This window comes from Triturus cristatus, chromosome 6, assembly GCF_964204655.1.
Source record: "Triturus cristatus chromosome 6, aTriCri1.1, whole genome shotgun sequence".
NCBI classification, from domain to species: Eukaryota; Metazoa; Chordata; class Amphibia; order Caudata; family Salamandridae; genus Triturus; species Triturus cristatus.
In genome coordinates, this window is record NC_140589.1 from 1,459,824,008 (window position 1) to 1,459,843,533 (window position 19,526).

Consider the following 19,526-nt stretch of genomic DNA (forward strand, 5'->3'; position numbering starts at 1 on the left):
CCTTTGCTGCCATTTGTAATTATGACAAACTCACTTCAAGGTTTAGACATACAGGCCTTCAAACTCCAGGCCTGCATTGTGGTGTGGCAGTCTTTAACATGGTGGATGTTTCTATCCAAGAGGACTTTAGTTAGAAGTGATGAACCTTGACATTCTTGTCTTTCAGGACTACTGCAACATGTTTTAGAGAGAGAGAGAGAGAGAGAGCGTGAGTGAGTGAGTGAGTGAGTGAGTGAGTGAGTGAGTGAGTGAGTGAGTGAGTGAGTGAGAGAGAGAGAGGATGAAGCCTTGGGAAATGCTGCAGGTTATTGGAAAAAGTCCAACCCTGCAACAGCTTGTGTACAAACTGGTATCTGTTGTCCAAGCAGGATGTCATTCATCCAATGACAATCGGAAAAAAGGTAATTCTCAGTAGTCTGTCATACATTTTGTAATTTATGCGGTGTACTGAACTGTGGCCTTTATCCAAAGAGAGTCAAAATCTTTCCTAATTAGACAGAGTTCCAGCTGCAGGATAGGGAGTATTTTCGATATCTGCAGCTTCGTCACGCATTGTGCTCCGTCTTTCCGGACGTCGCCTCCATCCCGGAGTACTCCCCTCTGGAAGATAGAGTGCTGGATGGGCACGTCCCGGACGGCACGATCTCGTTAATTTATAAAAAAACTTATTAATGACCGTTCGGGACTGCTGACTGGCCTTCGGGAGGCATGGGTTGCTGATGGATTGGAGCTGGATGACGAGGACTGGGTGTCTGCGGTGGCCTCCCCGAAAGAGGTGGCCATACCGGCCCGCCTTCGCTTCGTCCAGCTCAAGATACTCCATAGGGTCTATGTTACGGGGCCGAGGCTGATGCGTATGGGCTATGCTGTGGATGGGTTGTGTAAGCGTGGGTGTGGTTCTTTGGGGACCTTTCTCCATATTTTGTGGGAATGCCCGGAGGTGGCGCGATTCTGGCGTGGTGTGCATGAGGTTTTGCGTGCAGTCACGCGTGTGCCGCTGCTGCCCGAGGCGAGGAGATGTCTTTTGAATGTGTGGGAGCCAACCGACTATTCGGTACCGCAGACGTGGTGGGTGACTCTGGGATACATGGTGGCCAAACGTGACATTGCTCAACTGTGGGGTTCCCAGAGGTCGCCGACTGTCTCGGCGTGGAAGGATAACATGGATTGGTGCATGTTTCGGGAAAAGGTGGTGTATGTAGCGAGAGGTAAGCCTGGTACGTGGGTGAAAGTGTGGGGCCCCTGGAACGCCTACCGTGGGGGAATCTGTATCCCGCCGGTATTGCCCGACCCGTCACCGGCCCCGTCTCTCTAGCCAGTTTGTCCTCCCGGTTCTGGGCAATGAGTCTAATTAGTCCCCGTCCTGGCCTTTTCCCCCCCTCGATACTCCTATGGATTGGTGGGGTCCCCCTTTTAGGGGAGCACATGCTGCTGTTTTCGATTGTGGGTTGCCTTGTGGATTTGTTTTGTGTTGTTATTTATATTAAAAAGAAACCGTTATGTGGGGTCCGGATGGTGTGGCTGCCAACGCTTCTTCCAACTCCTGTGAATTTCCCTCTGCCGCAGCATGCGTGCTATTGTTTGTATCACATGCTCCTTCTGCTTGCTAGCGGCCGGCCTGAAGGTTGTAGGCCCATCTTTGTATATTTTTTGGATTCTGTAATAAACGGTTTAAAAAAAAAAAAAAAATCTTTCCTAATTACCAGCAAGGCACTGTCCTCCTTACGGCCTCCTGAGGAATAGGATTCCCAGAGGTCTGCTGAACGCAGGACAGCCATTACAGTCCCTCCTGTTGAAGATCCAAACGTAGATCTGCTAGTGCTCAGTCAATAACAGCAGGAAAACATCAGGCACCAAACATTCACCAAGAACCTCACTTAAAATTCTCCAAATGGCATTGTTTTGTGCAGTCACAAGGATCTCCCTAGGGACCGGCTGGGCTTTCAAACAAGTACCTACCTTTTCATACATTGGCAATAGGTTACACCCTCTCAATCCGCTTCAAAACACTGCTGATCACAGTGCCTCTCTACATTTCCAGGTCCCCCACTGAGGAGGACATCTCCTCCACTCTGCGCTCTAGAGCATCCATGTACACATCCACATTGCCAATCGCATATTTAAACCCCTTCACCCTCCGTCAGCCATGACAATTGCCCCCCCCACCCCCACCCCCAAGCCAGTACGTTAATAGAAAACTAATGATTTGGACACCAAATCTTTGTGCAAGACCTTCATGAAGGCGAGCAAGCCCTCTCTCAGGCTGTGAGCTCTACTTCACAACTTAACTGGAAACTCCCTGGGTAGATTCTCTCAGGTCCCCTCCTGTTCTGCCATTTCTTGTATGCTGTTGTACACAAGAAAGACAACACACCACGATGGCCCTGCTTTGTCCTTCGAAGAATTAGGTATCTGCAGTCCCTCCATTAAAGGCTAGAGAACAGCCATGAGATGTCTGTTCTACAATCGCATTTTCAATACACATCAAAGAATTTTAGGTTTGTGAACACTCATGTGCGGGTCCCCACCAGTTGTCTTCAACAAAAAAACTCTGGTGTGAGAGGACACTAGGTTTCTCTGGCTGCTTCTCCTCAACGATCGGACCTAGCCCAAAACCGAACCATTAAAGCAGCAAGGGTACTACACGGGCACCCATCGGTGATGCCTCCATCGAGACACTGACTCTCCGGGAATCAATGCAACTCAGCACAACCCCAAACCAGGAAGAGTGCAGGAAGCTGCAGTCACCTCTTTCACCTCACTGTGTGCAGCCTTGGAAGACTTGCATAGTATTCAACCATGTAGGCAGCAGGGAACAGAGCGCAGCGCTAGCAGAAACATGCCTTCCTCTACCCTCTCGTGCTCCACTGGAACGACTTCTCAGTCAACGGCAGCCCAGGTGGCCAAGAAAAAGCCTTGACGGAGAACACAGAAAAAAACAACCACGAAAAATGCTGGAAAGCTCTGAAACTCTCTTTTAAGGTTTCAGTAGGTGTGTGTCGAGGCCGGCAATCTGGCAGCCATAACACAAGGAAAAAAAACTACTTTATTGGTGCTAAAATGGAATATCCCAGAGACTCACAAGCAGCTACCGTTTACTACTTTAACACTGATTTTTATAGCACACAAGGAGCCTTTCGAGTTACTATATGCTGGGTTTTGCAACTAAAATGTCTTTCAGGATAAGGTGAAACAGGTGACATTAATAGATACAATGCATGACCTTATTTATATAGAAGTAAGCATACATTTTCCAATTAAACAGAAATCCATAATAACGTAAAAGGGTCCAGCACTTTCCCACTATTTTACAGTCTTACAGAAACAATTCATTATGTTTTTGATCTTCCTCAGAGAATTAAGCTCTAATGGAGCTGACATAGGTGTATTTTTGTTTCCTAAAACTGAGAAGGACCTTTATAATCTGTTTTTTTCAGAAGCATCAGAGGAGACAAGCACTGCCAGCCCTTCGTACTCCATTAATGCGAACACTTTATTCCAGAAGTGATTTTGTACTGATGAACCTAGGAAACATTAAAGCATCTGAAACATGCCAAACACTAAGCAGGATCCTCTACGTACCCGTTTATTTTTATCTTGGACTGGAAACCAGTTAGTTATTTGATACATTAAAATACTATCCACACCGGGGATCTAAAGGGATGGGCCCAAACAGAAACGTACTAATCCCTCTATATCGGAAAACTCACAAAGAAGTGCGCCAGGTATTGCAACAGAAACAGGAGCGGCAAATAACACAAAGCCAAATGTTGTACTGTATGTTAACAAGTGCATATGTAGTGGAACTGCTAGGAAAGGGATCCTTTTAGGACTTTTATTTATCTATCACACTACAGACAGAGTGACTATGACTCCCAGTCCTGATGAATGCCCTGGACCCCTTTTGGGGACTATAACGGGCAGAAACATGTTGACCATTGAGAGGGGTATATATATTTTTTTTTCAAAAACCAGGTCCTCGTTTTAAATCTATCCCCAGTGGTCCACGGAATAAAGTTTATTTGGCCCCCTGGAGGTAGTGTTACTCACTACTATACATTTCAATTATCTGCACTCTGTCCCTCACTGACCCTACATCATCGCTCATCAAAAAACACCTCTGCTCATCCCCATCAGGGGAGTCGTAGCCCACACCATGGACATTGCAATCCGGATGTGAGGGAGGACCCTATGATGAAGCATGTTACCCTCGGGTGAGTGAGGGTTCTTGTCCTAAAAGGATCCCTTTCCTAGCAGTTCCACTACATATGCACTTGTTAACATACAGGACAACATTTGGCTACCAGGCGCACTTCTTTGGGAGTTTTACATTAAAATACTAACATGAAGGTTCCTGACGCAATTTTAGCAGATTTTCACCTCTTTATCTTTGAGTATTAGACATGCTTGATTGTTTGCAACAATAAGACTATGGCTGTATCTAAGATCTAGATATCCAAGTCACAAATGCATCCCGCTATTTGAGCCTTTCTTGAACAGAAGCATCAGTCTTGCGGGAAAGTCTTTGTACATTCGCTTTTGAGTTGGAACTTTACCTCTTAGGACTTTTACCTCGAAGTGGGCCAAGGATGGGAAGCGACAGGGGATTGCCCTTTCTGTCCCAACATAGTGGAAACTGAGGTACATTTTTTATTACTGTGCCATACATACAAAACTCGGAGGTTTAGGTGGATTCTCCCATTATGCCGTAACAAAGGTGCGCGTCAGTGTATGTTGATTTTGCACATATTAAAACATGACACATTAGAGAATATGGTGTTTGCTCTCTCAAGATTCCTAAAGTAGGCTTGGTCTGTGAGTGCAGTCCTATGCTAGAGGTGCTACAATTGTATAATCAATTTCCTGATTCTTCTGATAAGATTGGTTACATTTGTATTTATTGTTAACCATTTTAGAGCTGCTACTTTTTTTATTCTACTAAGAGTGAGCTTGTACCACATTTGTGAATACGAAATCTCCGCTGTAAATTAGCATGGCCTGCCCTGGGCCTTATTTGTTGGAAACTGTACTTGCAGTCGTTTAAGGTTTGTTCTGGAGTATGTGGCCATTACTGCAATCCTGTAACTGCCAATAGTACTGCCTATTGAGATCTGGCACTGCTTTCATGAAATATCAAGAACCTATGTGCGTGGTCATCATCTTACCTTTCCTTTGCACCTCTCCAAGATCATTCCCCAGTGATATTTGATTGTCTACAGTTGTGTATTGGCAATTGCTAGGCTTAGACCTGGGGCACTGTTTAGAAGGCTTATGTTACTGCCGATAAGTATTATTGGAAACTATGTTCGCTGCTAATTCTCCTAGTTATTATTTAAAAAAAAAAAGATAATTGCTCATTGTAACTTGGTCTTATATCTTTGCATTTTTTCTTGTTATCATACAGTACATTTTATATGATGTTTTAGATCTGACAAGGGGTTCTATTTATATGAAATTGCATTGGATTCTAATGAGACGTCTTGAATCCATGTATGCCGCTATTACTTACCTATTGCACTTTCGAAAGAATACAATTATAGATTTTTGGGTTCATACTTATTCATACTTTTAATTGTTTTGATTCCCATTAATTGTTTTACATGTGATGTATTGCCATTTTTAAGGTCATTTGTAACCCAAATAAAGGGTTTGATGAGGACTTTGGCTGTACTAAGGATAGGTGATCCACCAGTGCACACGTATGCATTACATTAGCTGATCACAGAAACACTGTTGATTTTTGATTTCGTATGAAACCAAGGAGGTGGCCCACTAATGAGACAAGGGAGCAACAGATACTGACTATACTATTTGCCTCTCATTTAGAGCTTGACTGAGAAATTCGGAGCGTCCCCGAGTAGTTCCAGCTATACTACCTCCATGCACAAAATACCCAATATAAAGAATTTATTAGGTCCCTGTCATGGTAGGAATTGTTGCCTCTCTGTAAATGCTGGTGACTGAGTCCGCATTAAAGAGACTTAATGGTTACTGCTACATTACAAAACTGCTGGGATTTGATACTGGGAGAGGGGGGGCTTATGTTCTTTGAAGCAGAGGAATGATCACTGGTGCAGTGAGTTCTAGGAAAATTTGGAAGCAAAAGACTGCACGATTCACAGAAACAATTAAAAAACAACAGTGTTCGCAAAATCACTCATTTGAAAACCTTGTTTCTCAACAAAAAAAATAAAAACGCTCTTGCGTGATTTTGTAGCAGTTAAGGAAACGTTTTGCACAACTTGGATCGTATGAGCTGAAAGACAAACTTTATAGGTAACTGATTTAATGTTAGCGATAGGCCTATAAATGTCAAAAACAACTTTAGTCTGACATGTTACCACTGCAGCCAGGCCTGTAACATTAAAGGTTGCTTGCCAACTCTGCTATTATATTTTTATATACCACAAGTGGGTGGTGTAAACCCGTACTACATTAACATTTTATGCCATCTCTTCACGTAGCATGCACTACTACTGTGGGCTCACCTAAAAAACAAATATGCTAATTGGTTTGATAATAGGAGGAAAACACATGCAGAGAGGAGTGGGTGGCATGCTCTCACACCATGAAGTCCAAAAATTGCGAGCAACCCAAGTCCATAAAATGTTTTAAAAAAGTAATTGAAAAAAATTAATGTGAAAAAAACACAGCCAAATTCCTATAGCTCCCATCCAATTACGGCTAAGAATCCATCTGAAACCATGCTTGCGACCAATAAACTGAACCCCAGAAGTGGTGGAAAAAGCACAAAAGAACATGCTGAATCTGCGGATGCAAAAAAATCTACTTTTTGCTGCCCAAATTGAATCATCGACCAAAGAAACATCCAAAATCGGATAACAGAAACATTAATGCATTTCTCCTCATTGACTAGTTTATTATCCCATTTCCTTCATCTCCACCAGACATCTACGCCCTTCTGAATTTCTTTACCCACAAATATTAGGTGTTACACTAGATGCCCCTATTACTCTAACACCAGGACTCCATGTCAGCTGTAAGTCATACCCGAGCTTGCATTCATCTCTTCCTAACAAAACGCTGTTACTTTAAGCTTGATCTGAAAATAATATTCCCATTTCACAGCCTGTTTTGTGCAGTCAGCTTAGCCTTGTTGGGGGAGTTGAGTTGTCGGAATCTAGGCCAGCCATTTGACAGGCATACCATTTTGATTGCACCGTTCTACATGAGACCTCCAACCAGTGCCTCTGGGCAAGAGTCCACTTTTTGGATCACCTTGCCTTTATTTTTATCCTGATTCTACGCTTGACCATTTTTCAGTGCTTACGAGCTTCCCAATTCCATGCAATCTTTGCCAGACAATTGCAATCTTGCCCTGCGCTTTTGAACAGTTCAATCGTTTCCTGGTTATTTAAGCACCTTACACTCCTTTTCATCAAGGTATGATGAGTCTTGACCAGCCTCACTGACAGCACAGCCACAATTTGGTTTTCTGAGTACCAAACCATTTTTACCATTCCAACCTTAGACTAGAGCCTTGTAGGCTCCATGGATATAAGAGAATCCACAAAAGAAACCACAAAATGAACGTTCTTCTGCATTCCTGATATGGCCCTAAATTTGACTACTTTGCCCTTCCTTTCTTCCAATAGTTTTATCTCTGCAACGCTGTTCCTGGGTGTTTCATAATATATGCGTTGACAAAGGAAAAGAGAAGCTCCATTCAAGAAGATAGCTTAACAAATTATTTGACACATATTCACTTAGTTGCTTTTAATGCATCTCACCCTGTTCTACTACCACTCCACAGAATTTCCTGCTGCCCGGTTTTGTTCACTCCATACTACTTTAAATTGCTCTTTACCCTTTCTAGTTGCAGAAAGCACAAGTCCCTAAAAACAATAAAATACAACCTGTAGCTTTAAAAGAGGAGTACACTACTTCTGTGATGTTATCAGATTTGTAAAGCGAGCAAATGCCTTGAAAGGTGTCCTGGCGCTAAGTAAACACAGGGAACGAGGAGTTCGAATTAACCAACTGGGGGGGGAGGTGGTGAAACAGCTCGACAAGTCCTAGTTATTGAAAAGCCAGGGGTTCAAAGCCTTCCTGAACCTTAGTAAGGAAGGGACAAGTCATAAAGGACCTGATAGCTCATTCCATAAATTTGCTGCCCTCACCAAAGGCTTTATCACCTGAACAAGCCTGTTTGAATCTAGCACAAGCAGTAGCTGCACTCCAGAGGAGCGCGGACAGCGTGATGATGTATAATTGTGTAATTTCTGGATCAAGTACTCATGGCCACTGTGATGAACTGCGGGGACTTAAAGATCACCTTCTTTTTCACCTGGAGCCAATGCAGAAATTTTAGGGCCTCAAATTCTAAAGGCAAGCATTGGCATAGAAAATAGGCCTCGCCTTTGGGACCTTAAAAGTGTTAAGCCATGCAGCACATTATCACCCACCGGGCAGATTTATGTAATGGAACTAGTACTTATGTAAAGTGCTTTGATACCTTCATTCGCGCTACATAATGCAAAAAATAAAAAGGAATGAAAGGAGAAGTGCTTGCAGATTTCTGAGGTGGGGGAGCGAAAAGATGCACTCTGTAGAGTTATGCTGTGCCTACCTGCTGTAGATGTTTGGTTTTTCTCCACAACAGTTAGGGTAAAATGCTGATTGCTAACGTTCTTCTGTTTTGTTTAACCAGAAGCATGATCATTCGGTGAACAAATGGTTAAGCATCACAATGTAGCTATTTACTGAAACCCCACGAGGATCGTTCCCTTCCTCCCCAAGACATGAGTGGTCTTTAAGGAGCTTTAACTACTGTAGCAGCTGCTTATTGACTTCCAGGGTAGGCTTGTTGGCCAAGGCCTGCTCATTAGACGGTGCTGACGATTCCACTGAAAAGTAAGATGTCACCGTAATTGATTTAGTTTCCGTTCCTTCGTGTTTTAGAGAAAATGAAAGTGCACTCTTGTGGAGGTGGGGTGGAGGGAACGCGCCTTCTAATGACAGCGGCATGGTCTGGAAATGAAACCTGGCCCAAAACAGATGGCAGCCTGCGTGCCGCCACTGCTGGCTCCTATTATATAATGCCAGTACCAAATCAGAAAGCGAGAACAGTATAGAAAATCAGGAGCCGAATTGAAAGGAGACGAAAGTGAGTTATCCCAGTGTGCAAGTGAAGGCAGGGCTGGAGTATGCTGCATCTTGGTGCCGAGTAACAGATGTTTATTGCCAACCAAATGAATGTTAATTAGTCCGTCGGCCTCTAGTAGGATGAAAGGCTGAGCAGAAGCGCTGGGGTTCGAACCTGCGGTTGTGAGGTCAAACATAAGATTAATAGGGTGCTTGCCCTAAAGTTAAGATTGCATTATATAATGCCAGTACCAAATTAGAAAGCGAGCACAGTAGAGAAAATCAGGAGCCGTGTGTGTAAGCAGAGGCCTCGCTACCTCTGCCTCGGCCGCCACTGTCAAAACACGATTCTGCTGCCTTCCTCCTTCTACAAGTCAACAGCAATGGGCCTAGCATGACAGCGAATGAACAAGTTTCTCATTGCAAACAGAGCATTGGCAGGGCTGTGCATGTGCATGTGGCATGTGAAGGGAGGGTTGGTTAAAAAGAATGGCGCAAGAGAGAAGCGGGGGCAAATGAACACGGCAGCGCTGCGAACGAGCTAATTAAAAACAGATGGTGACATGACCCCGAACAGATGGCGCCCCTGCTCGTAACCGCAAGCCGTGGGCGGATACATTTCCTGGGAAAGGTAGGACATGCACCCGCCTTTGCCCAATTGCCTGCTGTCTTTTTAGAAAGACGCACGCAAAGCCCAATAGAAAACATGCTTTAAAAAAAAAAAACACACGCACGAGCGTTCGAAATAAATCCAGAGATTTTTGATCGTTTTAGCAGGAGTTGGAACAGTTGTTCAGCTACTGGGTCAAAGATCAAATGGCAGTATTTCCGGTACATGGGAATGTTTAATCCACAGTACCTCACTCGTCAGTGAATTAATTTGAGTGAGTTGGACTTCAGCCAGTCAGACACCACAGCCATTCGGTGAATAAATAGTTCCGTAGGATTGGCATCTGACCCTTCAAGCAAGATCATAAGCTGCGTTTTATCTGCGGAATTCATACACCGGAGACCAAAGAATTGTATGAGTCTCAACAATGAACGGATGTATATATTAAACAATGTTGGGCAAAATGCTGAACCCTGAGGAACTCCTTTGTTCAACTTCATAAACTCAGACATATATGGTGGTAAGAAAACTGCCTGGGGCCTTTCAGTCAGGTAGGTTCTGCACCACTCCAACGCCTTTCCTCCAATGTCAATTTTCTGTAGACTGGTCAGAATGAGCTACCATGTCAAATACTGCGAACACATCTAATAATAACAAGCCTGCACTTTCTGCCTTGTCCTTAAGCATTCGAAGGTCATCCACCATGGCCTCTATGTGCTATGGATTTCGTGAAACCCTGACCTAACCAAGTCAAGTATTTGTTCACTGGCTAGATAGACAGGAGACAATTGACATGTTTCTCCACTATCTTCCCATCAAATGTCAACAGGGAGATCAAGTGATAATTTGTAAAACAAAATGGTAAGATCCGCGTTTGTCTTTTTAAATAGCGCCACTACCAGTGCTTTTTTACATTCCCTTGGAATACATCCAGACTGCAGCGAGTAACGTACCAAGAACTTCAGTCGCTGCTTTCCAATAGGGGGGCTGGGGCAGCAGAGGATCCAGTGGATTTTAGGGCAGCCATGACTGAAGTGAAGTTGTCAGGTAATAATGGCTCTCACTTTTGCAGACAGTTATCACTATCATTTCCTGAATCCCTCTACTTACCAGCCCAACAGGGCAAAGGCCCTACTTCTCCAACACTTGGGTCACAATCTGTCCCACAAAAAGATAAAGATTTCAGAATATTAGACACCTCATCAAAATAATTCGAAAGTCTATCGGCCAGTTCCTGGGAATTGTGAATCGATTTCCCGCACACTTAGGGGAAGAAATGTTACGAACAATCCCACACATTTCCTTTGCTGAGTTCTCAGCCTTCAGGAGGTTATTGGTAAGGAATGATGATTTGGAGAAGAACACCTCCCTCTAGTAATCCTTCTTGGCCCTTTTTTGTGTTTCTTGCACTGCAAAAGTAGACCACATGCCAAATCCTCGCTAGATTTTTGCAGAAAGGGATGGGAAAAGGAAAGATGAAGAGTAAGGGAAGAAACACAAACTGCATCTGGAGGAGAGATTCCTAACTTTGAACGGAAAAATACACAGATAAAATCAACCCCTGAGTTTCACTATGCATTTGGATGCTGGGCGCAGCCTTTTACTGTAATTATTTTCCACTGTAATAGTCCTGCAAAATTCGCAGTCTTCATGCCCTATCAGTTAAGTTTGCTACTTACTTTGAGCATTCATGCCAATGCATCCACATAAGGTAGCAGGAGGCCTTTTGCACTCAAATTGTTTCAGAGAATAGCCAGGAAGGAGAAGATCCTGACTGCCAAGAGTTAGTTTTCAGACATAAGTGCCTGAGGTTACACTGGAAAATGGAAAATTGCTGGATGATTCAGGAATTTCTTATGGTGTGGCATTCAATGCCCAAAAATGTGTTGGGTGCAACGTTCCATTTAACAGCTGTTCTCTAAATAGTCAGACCTTTAAGCCAACTTTACAAACTTTCCCAAGTCAGTAATAACATCAAAGCACAAAGTAAGTCATCAAACATAATGGAACATAATGAAACAATGTTTTTTCACAACTTTTACCTGCTGTTCTTGAGGGTGATTAAGGGCACAACTAACTTTGTAAAATGATTCAGAACTATGTTTAGCGCTGGTCAGCTGTGGCTTTCGTTCCAAATATTTTGTATTTTGATGAGAAAACCTGGTAGGTGACGTCAAGAACAATCCCTCATTGCGGCCTGGGCTCCTTCGAATTCCCTCATCCAACTTCTGAGGGGGTGAGTAAAGTCTGTTGGCCTTCCCAAATATCCTTCTCTCACAGGAAGATTCTGCCTCGTCTCTTTCTAATAGTTCCCGCACGCTGCCTTCTAAACCAGGATAGTCAGCACCAACTTCTCCACCATAGTTCCAACTATCAAAGGATTTTCGTATGGGAGTCAGATGCGCTGCTGGGTTTTCCACAGACAGGGCCATTAATTCAGGATGCACTTTCTAGAGACCTAGCAGGTGTAGTCCAAGACCTGAAAATAAAAATGAAATCAGTATTAAAAAACAAATGGCAGCAACACCAACATCGACAATAAATATTTCTCATTTGGACAATGCCAGTAATCTGCCCCTAAAAACAGTCCCCAGAATTCCCTTTAACCACAAAAGCTCCAATTCATACTGTTAATCAAGTTAAAGTGAAACCACACAAATGCCACATAAATCTCTTATTTTTAGAACTTGCTTTACAGACATCTTTAACCGTCTTGTAGCAAAGACCTTTTGACTGCAATACAATATACAGAGTAGGCTTTGGGTCAGCATCTTGCTAATGGCTGGAAGGCTTTCCTGTCTTGTCTCAGTTCTCTGTTCCTTATACAATTGCTCCCTCATCCCTCCTGCTTCCTTGCTTCATATTTTCTTTTTTTTTTCTCTGCAAAGTACGAACAGCTGCACACTGCTGCCAGGTTATTCACTCTGCATGTTTCTCATTGACCATCCCCTTACCATGCTGCCTTCTTTTTATTACATTTTTCAGCCAGGGCAAAGAACTTTGTGACAGGGCTGCTCATTTCTTTCTTTTTGGAATTCTGCAGACTATACATATATTTTAGATCTCGCCATGGCCTTCAAGACATGCTGTATTCAGGTATGGACTTAAAGCTCCGCCCATCTTTTCAATTGACTCCTGTTACTGTCCATTGTAAATGGTTGCTTTTGGTTTGTGAATGGGCTTAGTAGTCGATTCCTTAGTTCCGCCTTTTCTGCTTTTGAAACCTCCCGTGAGGACTGGCCATTTTACTTGTGTTGTTACTCTCTATGTTTCATTTACAGTCTGTAAGCACTATTTTCTTAAAGGATTTTCTCCTATTGCACGCACAACATGCATTTCTGCAACGGTGCCCGCTTTTCCACTCTCATCGTCATCTTGCCTTCAGGCACCATGCTGTAGGTTTCAGCAGTGCGCTCGATTTTATATTTGTATTATTAGTAAGGGCAGCCGCACGTGTTTGCGTTGCGCCCAACTTTCACCTTTGCGGAGCGACACAGGCAGCGTGTTGCACTGCTTACCAAAAGCTTACAATATTGAAAAAAATATACTTTGGCGAGCCGTGCCTTTCTTTTCATTGGCGTGGCTCGCCAAAGTTTATGCAATAGGTCTCATATTTGTTTGAGTTGGAGTTATTGGCATTATAAATGCCAATGTCTTTTTTTACCTAGCCATGTTGCAGTACCATATGAGGCCAAAAGAGGTCTCTTGGGACTTCTATTGGCCATATATGGTACTACAACATGCAATATGGCTAGGTAAAACGAAAATTATAATGCAGATAACTCCACCAACAAATGCGAGACCTATTGCATTTGCAATGCTTGTTTTAATTTACGGTTCTTCAAATGGCCTTCAGCCGAGTTTAAATAGTAAATTAAAAATGCAAAATGGCTGCCGGATGCATCCTAAAGCATGTTACATGGCCATTTTGGAATGTTTGTATATACTTGTGCTGAAGTGTCTTTTTGTTAAGAAACAAATTACAGTCTTTCCCAACAAAGTTCTGCAAAGCTGGCAACTGAGCCGCTAGGTTCTCAGTTTCAACATGTGCACTGTGACCTTTCAGCAACATGAAAACAAACGATGAGCACTGGAACGATAGGCTAGGGGATACCTTATTCCATACAGAAACGAGCAGGCTTCCAAGAATTAAAGTTTATAAGAAAAGCAAGAGAACAATTACATTGGACAAACTTGATTATTTTCCATAATGACTTCTGAAGTCTAACCTTTAAGCCCAAAATATAATACCTTTGCAGGCCCTGATATTTTTGTTTCTAATATTCAACATAATTGAAAAGTATTTTGGTTTCTATGCAGTTACACAATACACAATAAAAAAAATCAACTGCCATGAAAGCAACTCGTTTTGGGATTTCTGGTCAAAGATGAGCTCTACAATGGCCGGACCCAGGCCCAGCCACGGAAGGAGGATAGTTATGCGTGGGACTAGCTACCTAACCATGTAAAAAAAAAAAAAAAAAAAACACCAATTACAGAAAAATCAACCAAAAGACAACCCGGCCTTGCAGGCAAGACAGCCCAAGTGGCATTGGAGATGAAAAATACAGCCTTGCCCTGCTTGGCATCAGCAAGACCAAGTGGACACAGTCCGAACAGAAAAGACTAGCTCCAGGAGGAATGCTGCTGTGTTTTGGACACGAGTAAGAGAACGCCCCATATACTCACAGAGTAGCACTGATGCTAACATCAGCAGCCAAGAGAGCTCCGATTGGATGGAAAGCCCATGGTCCCAGAATCACCACAGCACAAAAGAAAGGTGCAGTAAATGGTGGTGAGTGTAGCCCCTCCTTGTTGTTAATGAATGATCTTTAATGATCTTTTTTATACTTTTTCTTTGGTGTTTTTGTGAGGTTCAGTACAGAGAAAATGTCCTTATTATTCAAAGTCTTGCTTATAGCACATTGTTTAAGCTGCACCAGGCTTTTTAGAGCATTGTTGTAGCACAGTCTGGTTCATGTAGCCTCATTTGTACTCCTCATTATGCTAGCACTGCCCACTGTTGCAGTGCTAGTATAATGAGGAGTACAAATGAGGCTTCATGAACAAGTAACGCAAAACATTCTGACACGATCATTAAATACGAGACACAATGCAATTGACTTTAATGATGTATATGTGAACCAGACTGTGCTACAACAATGCTCTAAAAAGCCTTGAGAAAGCCCAAGTCTAATTGAGCCGTTTGAGCGAAACACGTGTCGGCTGGTGCAGCTTAAACAATGTGCTATAAGCAAGACTTTGAATAATAAGGACATTTTTTCTCTGTACTGAACCTCACGAAAACACCAAAGAAAAAGTATAAAAAAAAGATCATTAAAAATCATTCATTAACAACAAGGAGGGGCTACACTCACCACCATTTACTGCACCTTTCTTTTGTTTCTTGGCCCAGGCACTAACAGTACAACATAACTAAATGGGGAAGTATTGCACTGTTGATTTTAGGAGAGGAGGGTCAGAAAAAGTAATACGTCTCTTTCCCATGACAGGAAGGTTGATCATTCTGCTAACAAGCCGCTAAATACTGAAACTACCCCCACACCAGGGCCTTCTCCTAACCTCTTGAGTTGTGCAAGAATCTGAAGGCCTGTTTTTTTTAAATTAGTCTTCTTGCTTGACCATCAAGACTGCCTGTTTTCGGGCCAGCCTGACCACACACCTGCTCTCACCTACTCAGCGCCTGGATACACTCAGGGGCGACAAGCAATGCTCTAAAAATCTACCTTACATTACATGATACAAGTAATTAAATAATAAATTTGTGAAATAAACCAAACCCTAACAACCTTTGAACACAGACCCTTCACAAAAGGAGCGTTAATTGGGGCATCCTGTGAAGAACAGCTTTACTTATATTTCAAAGAACTTCGGCGCACACATGCAGGTTAACCATTTTTCAGAACACGACAACGATCTTAAAATGGAACGATAGGAAATAGAATGCTTTGGAAATAAAGAATAACTGAACAGAAAAGCACAGTGATTCAAAATAAATGCACCTCGAAGATTGCCCTGAAGCCCTAGCTGAGTATCTCCGGCGATTCCCTAATACGCATGGAACTGATGAAAGGCCGCAAAGCTGCTATCACCTACTCTTTTGTTTAAGAATGCTCCCTCTGGTGAACGTGCATTGTGCTTCCAGGCCAACTTAATACATATCCTAGCACTCAGGGCAGACGTAGGAGCTGGCTGTTGCAGACTTTCTCCAAATGATGTTCTGGCCTTCCACTAATTCTGAGGTGCAGCGTTGTGATTGGCTTAGGGGAGCCTGTGTGCTTCCAGGACCGGGACTCATCATGAAGCAATGGCGGAAGGGAGATTGAAGAGGCTACGAGGAGGTAAGTGTTTTTTTTCACCATCAACACTTCAACAAGGAAGTGTTGGCAGCCATTCTGGGACTCCGACTCAGTCAAGTCCCAAACAAAAAGGTAAAATAAAAATTTTAAAGGGAGCAGTGTAGGCTTTCCCTCACTCCCTAGGCTGGTGGTGGGGACCCTCGGGAACCTGCTAGGGCCAAAAATGCATTTTTTTTAATGTTTGCAGTAAACATCGCGAGGATTCCTGAATCCCTGCGAAGTTTTTGAGATAAACGAGTGCGGTCTCCCGCACTCGTTTGTATTTGAGGCCCCGGGTGTGTCAGGTCCTGGGGACTTAATATTATATATAATTCGGGGAGGGGGGCGAACGCATCATTTTAGATTACATCATCAACAGAACCACTCACACACTCATTCATACACCTAGACAACCACTCACACACCCACACAACCACTCACACACCCAGTCACAGATCCATAAAACCACTCACACGACATACAACTATACAACCACTCACATACACACATACTCACACACCCACACACCCATATAACCAATCACACATCCGTACAACCACTCACAAACCTCACACACCCATACAACCACTCAAAAACCCATTCACAGACCCATACAGTCCTGGGGTGTGAATTCCTATAGCCCAACTCATAGGACTTATTGTTTGGAGTCAAGGACAACAAGTTATCATGTTTATTTTGAACTAGGGACAAGTAGGCCCAACCTCCTGCAGCACAAACCCTTTGGCTGCCAGTTTACAGTGCCACATTAGTGATCAGGATAGGGCATTGTCTGCAGTTAATGTAATATTTGTGTCTATGTGTTAATTCTGTTTGAACTTGTATTTATGGTTCATTCATCCAAAGCCTTCCTTATTAGGGCTCTAAGAAAATGTTGTAAGCTCGGACTGCAGTACTGACAATGGTTCCAGTTGAAAAATGTGTACACACGTTTGCAAAGTTTAACAATATGAGGCTACATACAATGCTCCCAGAATGCTCTCTAACTAGAGGCAGATATCTGCAGAACCTTGATAACCAGATTAATGATCCTTTGCTTTCAAAATAAAATGTTTACAAAAACAAAATGCAACTAAGAAAAGAATGTTTTCCTAACCTGAAATTGTAGGAAATATTTATTTGAAACATCATTTAGTAAAATGTGTTGATCTGTGCTAGTATTTCCCAAAAATATTCATAGTGGAAAATCAGTGCAACCAGTTTCAACAATCAATAAAATCTCTAAATTGGCTGCCTTTTGAAGCAAGAATACAGCTAAAGATCGCCTACCTGACTCATAATGCTCTTCATTTCAAAACCCCCAAGTACCTATGTCAAAAGCTAGAACTATCTGGAGGTGGTAGATCTTCAAGAAGCGCTAACACCTTCCTTCTGAAACCACAGTTATTTTGAAAAAAGAGAACTTGTCTAAGAGCTTTCTCCGGCTCCGCTCCACGGATCTGGAACTCTCTCCCTCCTGAAGTTCGCAGACTCTCCTCCACGGTTGCCTTCAAAATTGAAGTAAAACGATTCCTTAAGTTCTTACCCTAAGTGGACTCTGCTCATTTGCCTGAAGATACTGGACTTACACCTTCATCCATTGTACTCCCAGTCCTGATTTTTTTTTCCTTTTCACCCCCAACTACTGTGATGATATGTTGCACCCTTTGTAACTGTTTCCTTTGATATGTATTTGACCATCCGTAATTGTGAATCGCTCTGATATCCCTCTGGATCATGTTCGCGCTATATAAAACTTTATAGATAAATAAACAAGATAATGGGAAGCATGAAAATAGACATCCATTGGCAAAGCCAATAGGTCTGATGTTAGAGGCCAGCCTTTTGGTTTTGTCAATGGGTGTCTAGTTTTGATATGTTTTTTTTGTCTCAAAAACCAAACATTGGCACAGATGTCCATGGTACAGAACAAAATTACTTTGTGTGCCGATATGCTCCTTGTGAACGTGCGGAAGCCAGTCTATTGATAGAGAGAGAGAGAGAGAGATAGGATTTTAATAAAAGCAAACTTTTTGGTTAAACCCAGACCTTATTAGGGACCCAATTCTTAAAGTAAGTGACAAAATTTCACCCGTGGTATATGTCAGTGCATTAGTGCAGATTTACGGCTTTCATGAATTCATAAGTATTTACAAAAGTACGCCAGGAAATCGTACTCCTAGAAAATATTTGTGAACTGCTTTTTAGCACGAGCAAATATAAGGTGTAGATTTGCTCATGCGAAAATCTGTTGAGCGTTTACAAGTTCACTTTCCCTCTAACCACATTTTTCCCAACCCTGGAAGAAGTTTTACTTCTCCCATTATTAGAAGTAAATTTCCAAACGTTCTCAGTATGGTAAAAGGTTAGAGAAGAACTGGCGACATCCCTAAAAAGTGCAATTTGGAAGGTTTGCACAGACTCAAAAGGGCATTCCAACCCTGGAACTCTTGCTTAATGCTACCTCCATCCCCAGTATGTAGATCTGTGGAAAGATGGCAAAATAAGTACATCGCTAGAATTCAAACGCTACTATTGTTGGAGCCCTGGCATAATCGGAAAGACTAATATCAGAGATTTAATATAATGAGATTGCTGCCATAATTTGTCACTGCACTACGTGGCACCAAAGGGACAAGTGGATTTTTTCACAGGACAAGTAGTCTATGAAGCAACCTGCCCCATGGACAAGCGGATATTTTATTAAATGCCACATCCCTGACAGCCACTCATTTACCCACTGAAAGACCTATATAGCCACCCACACACCCAGTGACAGATCCATACAGATACTAACACACTAACACACACACACATACAGCCACTCAGACACCCACTCACACACTGATACAGTCACATTCCCACTCAGATGACATATGTTAGAAACAGTAACACTCAGAAATACAAAAATAATAGTAATTCAACCTATGCTATGCAGTAGCTTAGTATATATCTTCCAAATTTCTGAAACTTTTACAAAACACCTACACTCACTGGATGATGTCATTTGAGATGTCATCAGTGATGTAACTGCCCATGTCATGAGTGATGTAACATGTGAGGTCATAAGTAGTGCATTGCGGGGACGTAAGTGGTAGTTAGCTCAGGTAAGTATTACTGCTGAATTTTAATAGTTTTGTATGAGTGAAATATGAGCCTAACTATAACGTCCCTATAACCTCTGTATTTTTTCAGTGAATATATATATATTTTTTAAATCCTAAGGCTGGAGAGCTGAGACTAATAAAATACAAAAAATATCGTTTTGGGACCTACTGCCTTTGAAAATGGTTTTAGTCATGCTGCATGGCATGGCTCATAAACAGGGGGAAAAAAAGACATACCCAGCTGTTTCATTTTCTAGTTAAGCATGAGCGAGCCTACAAAATGATGTAAGAACACAGGCGGGGAGAAACACAGAGTGGAATCATGGAGGGCAGGGAAGCAACACAGGG

General features: G+C 42.6%; 1 protein-coding gene across 1 annotated transcript in view; it reads right to left on the reverse strand.

Annotated features, from left to right (window-relative positions):
- CEP68 (centrosomal protein 68) overlaps window positions 1–19,526 on the reverse strand; it is a 111,620-nt gene that overhangs the window by 69,777 nt on the left and 22,317 nt on the right. Inside the window, exon 2 of the mRNA XM_085612522.1 lies at window positions 11,758–12,194. Within this exon, the coding sequence (XP_085468648.1) occupies window positions 11,758–12,147 (390 nt within the window). The 5' untranslated portion in view covers window positions 12,148–12,194. The remainder of the gene's footprint in view (window positions 1–11,757; window positions 12,195–19,526) is intronic.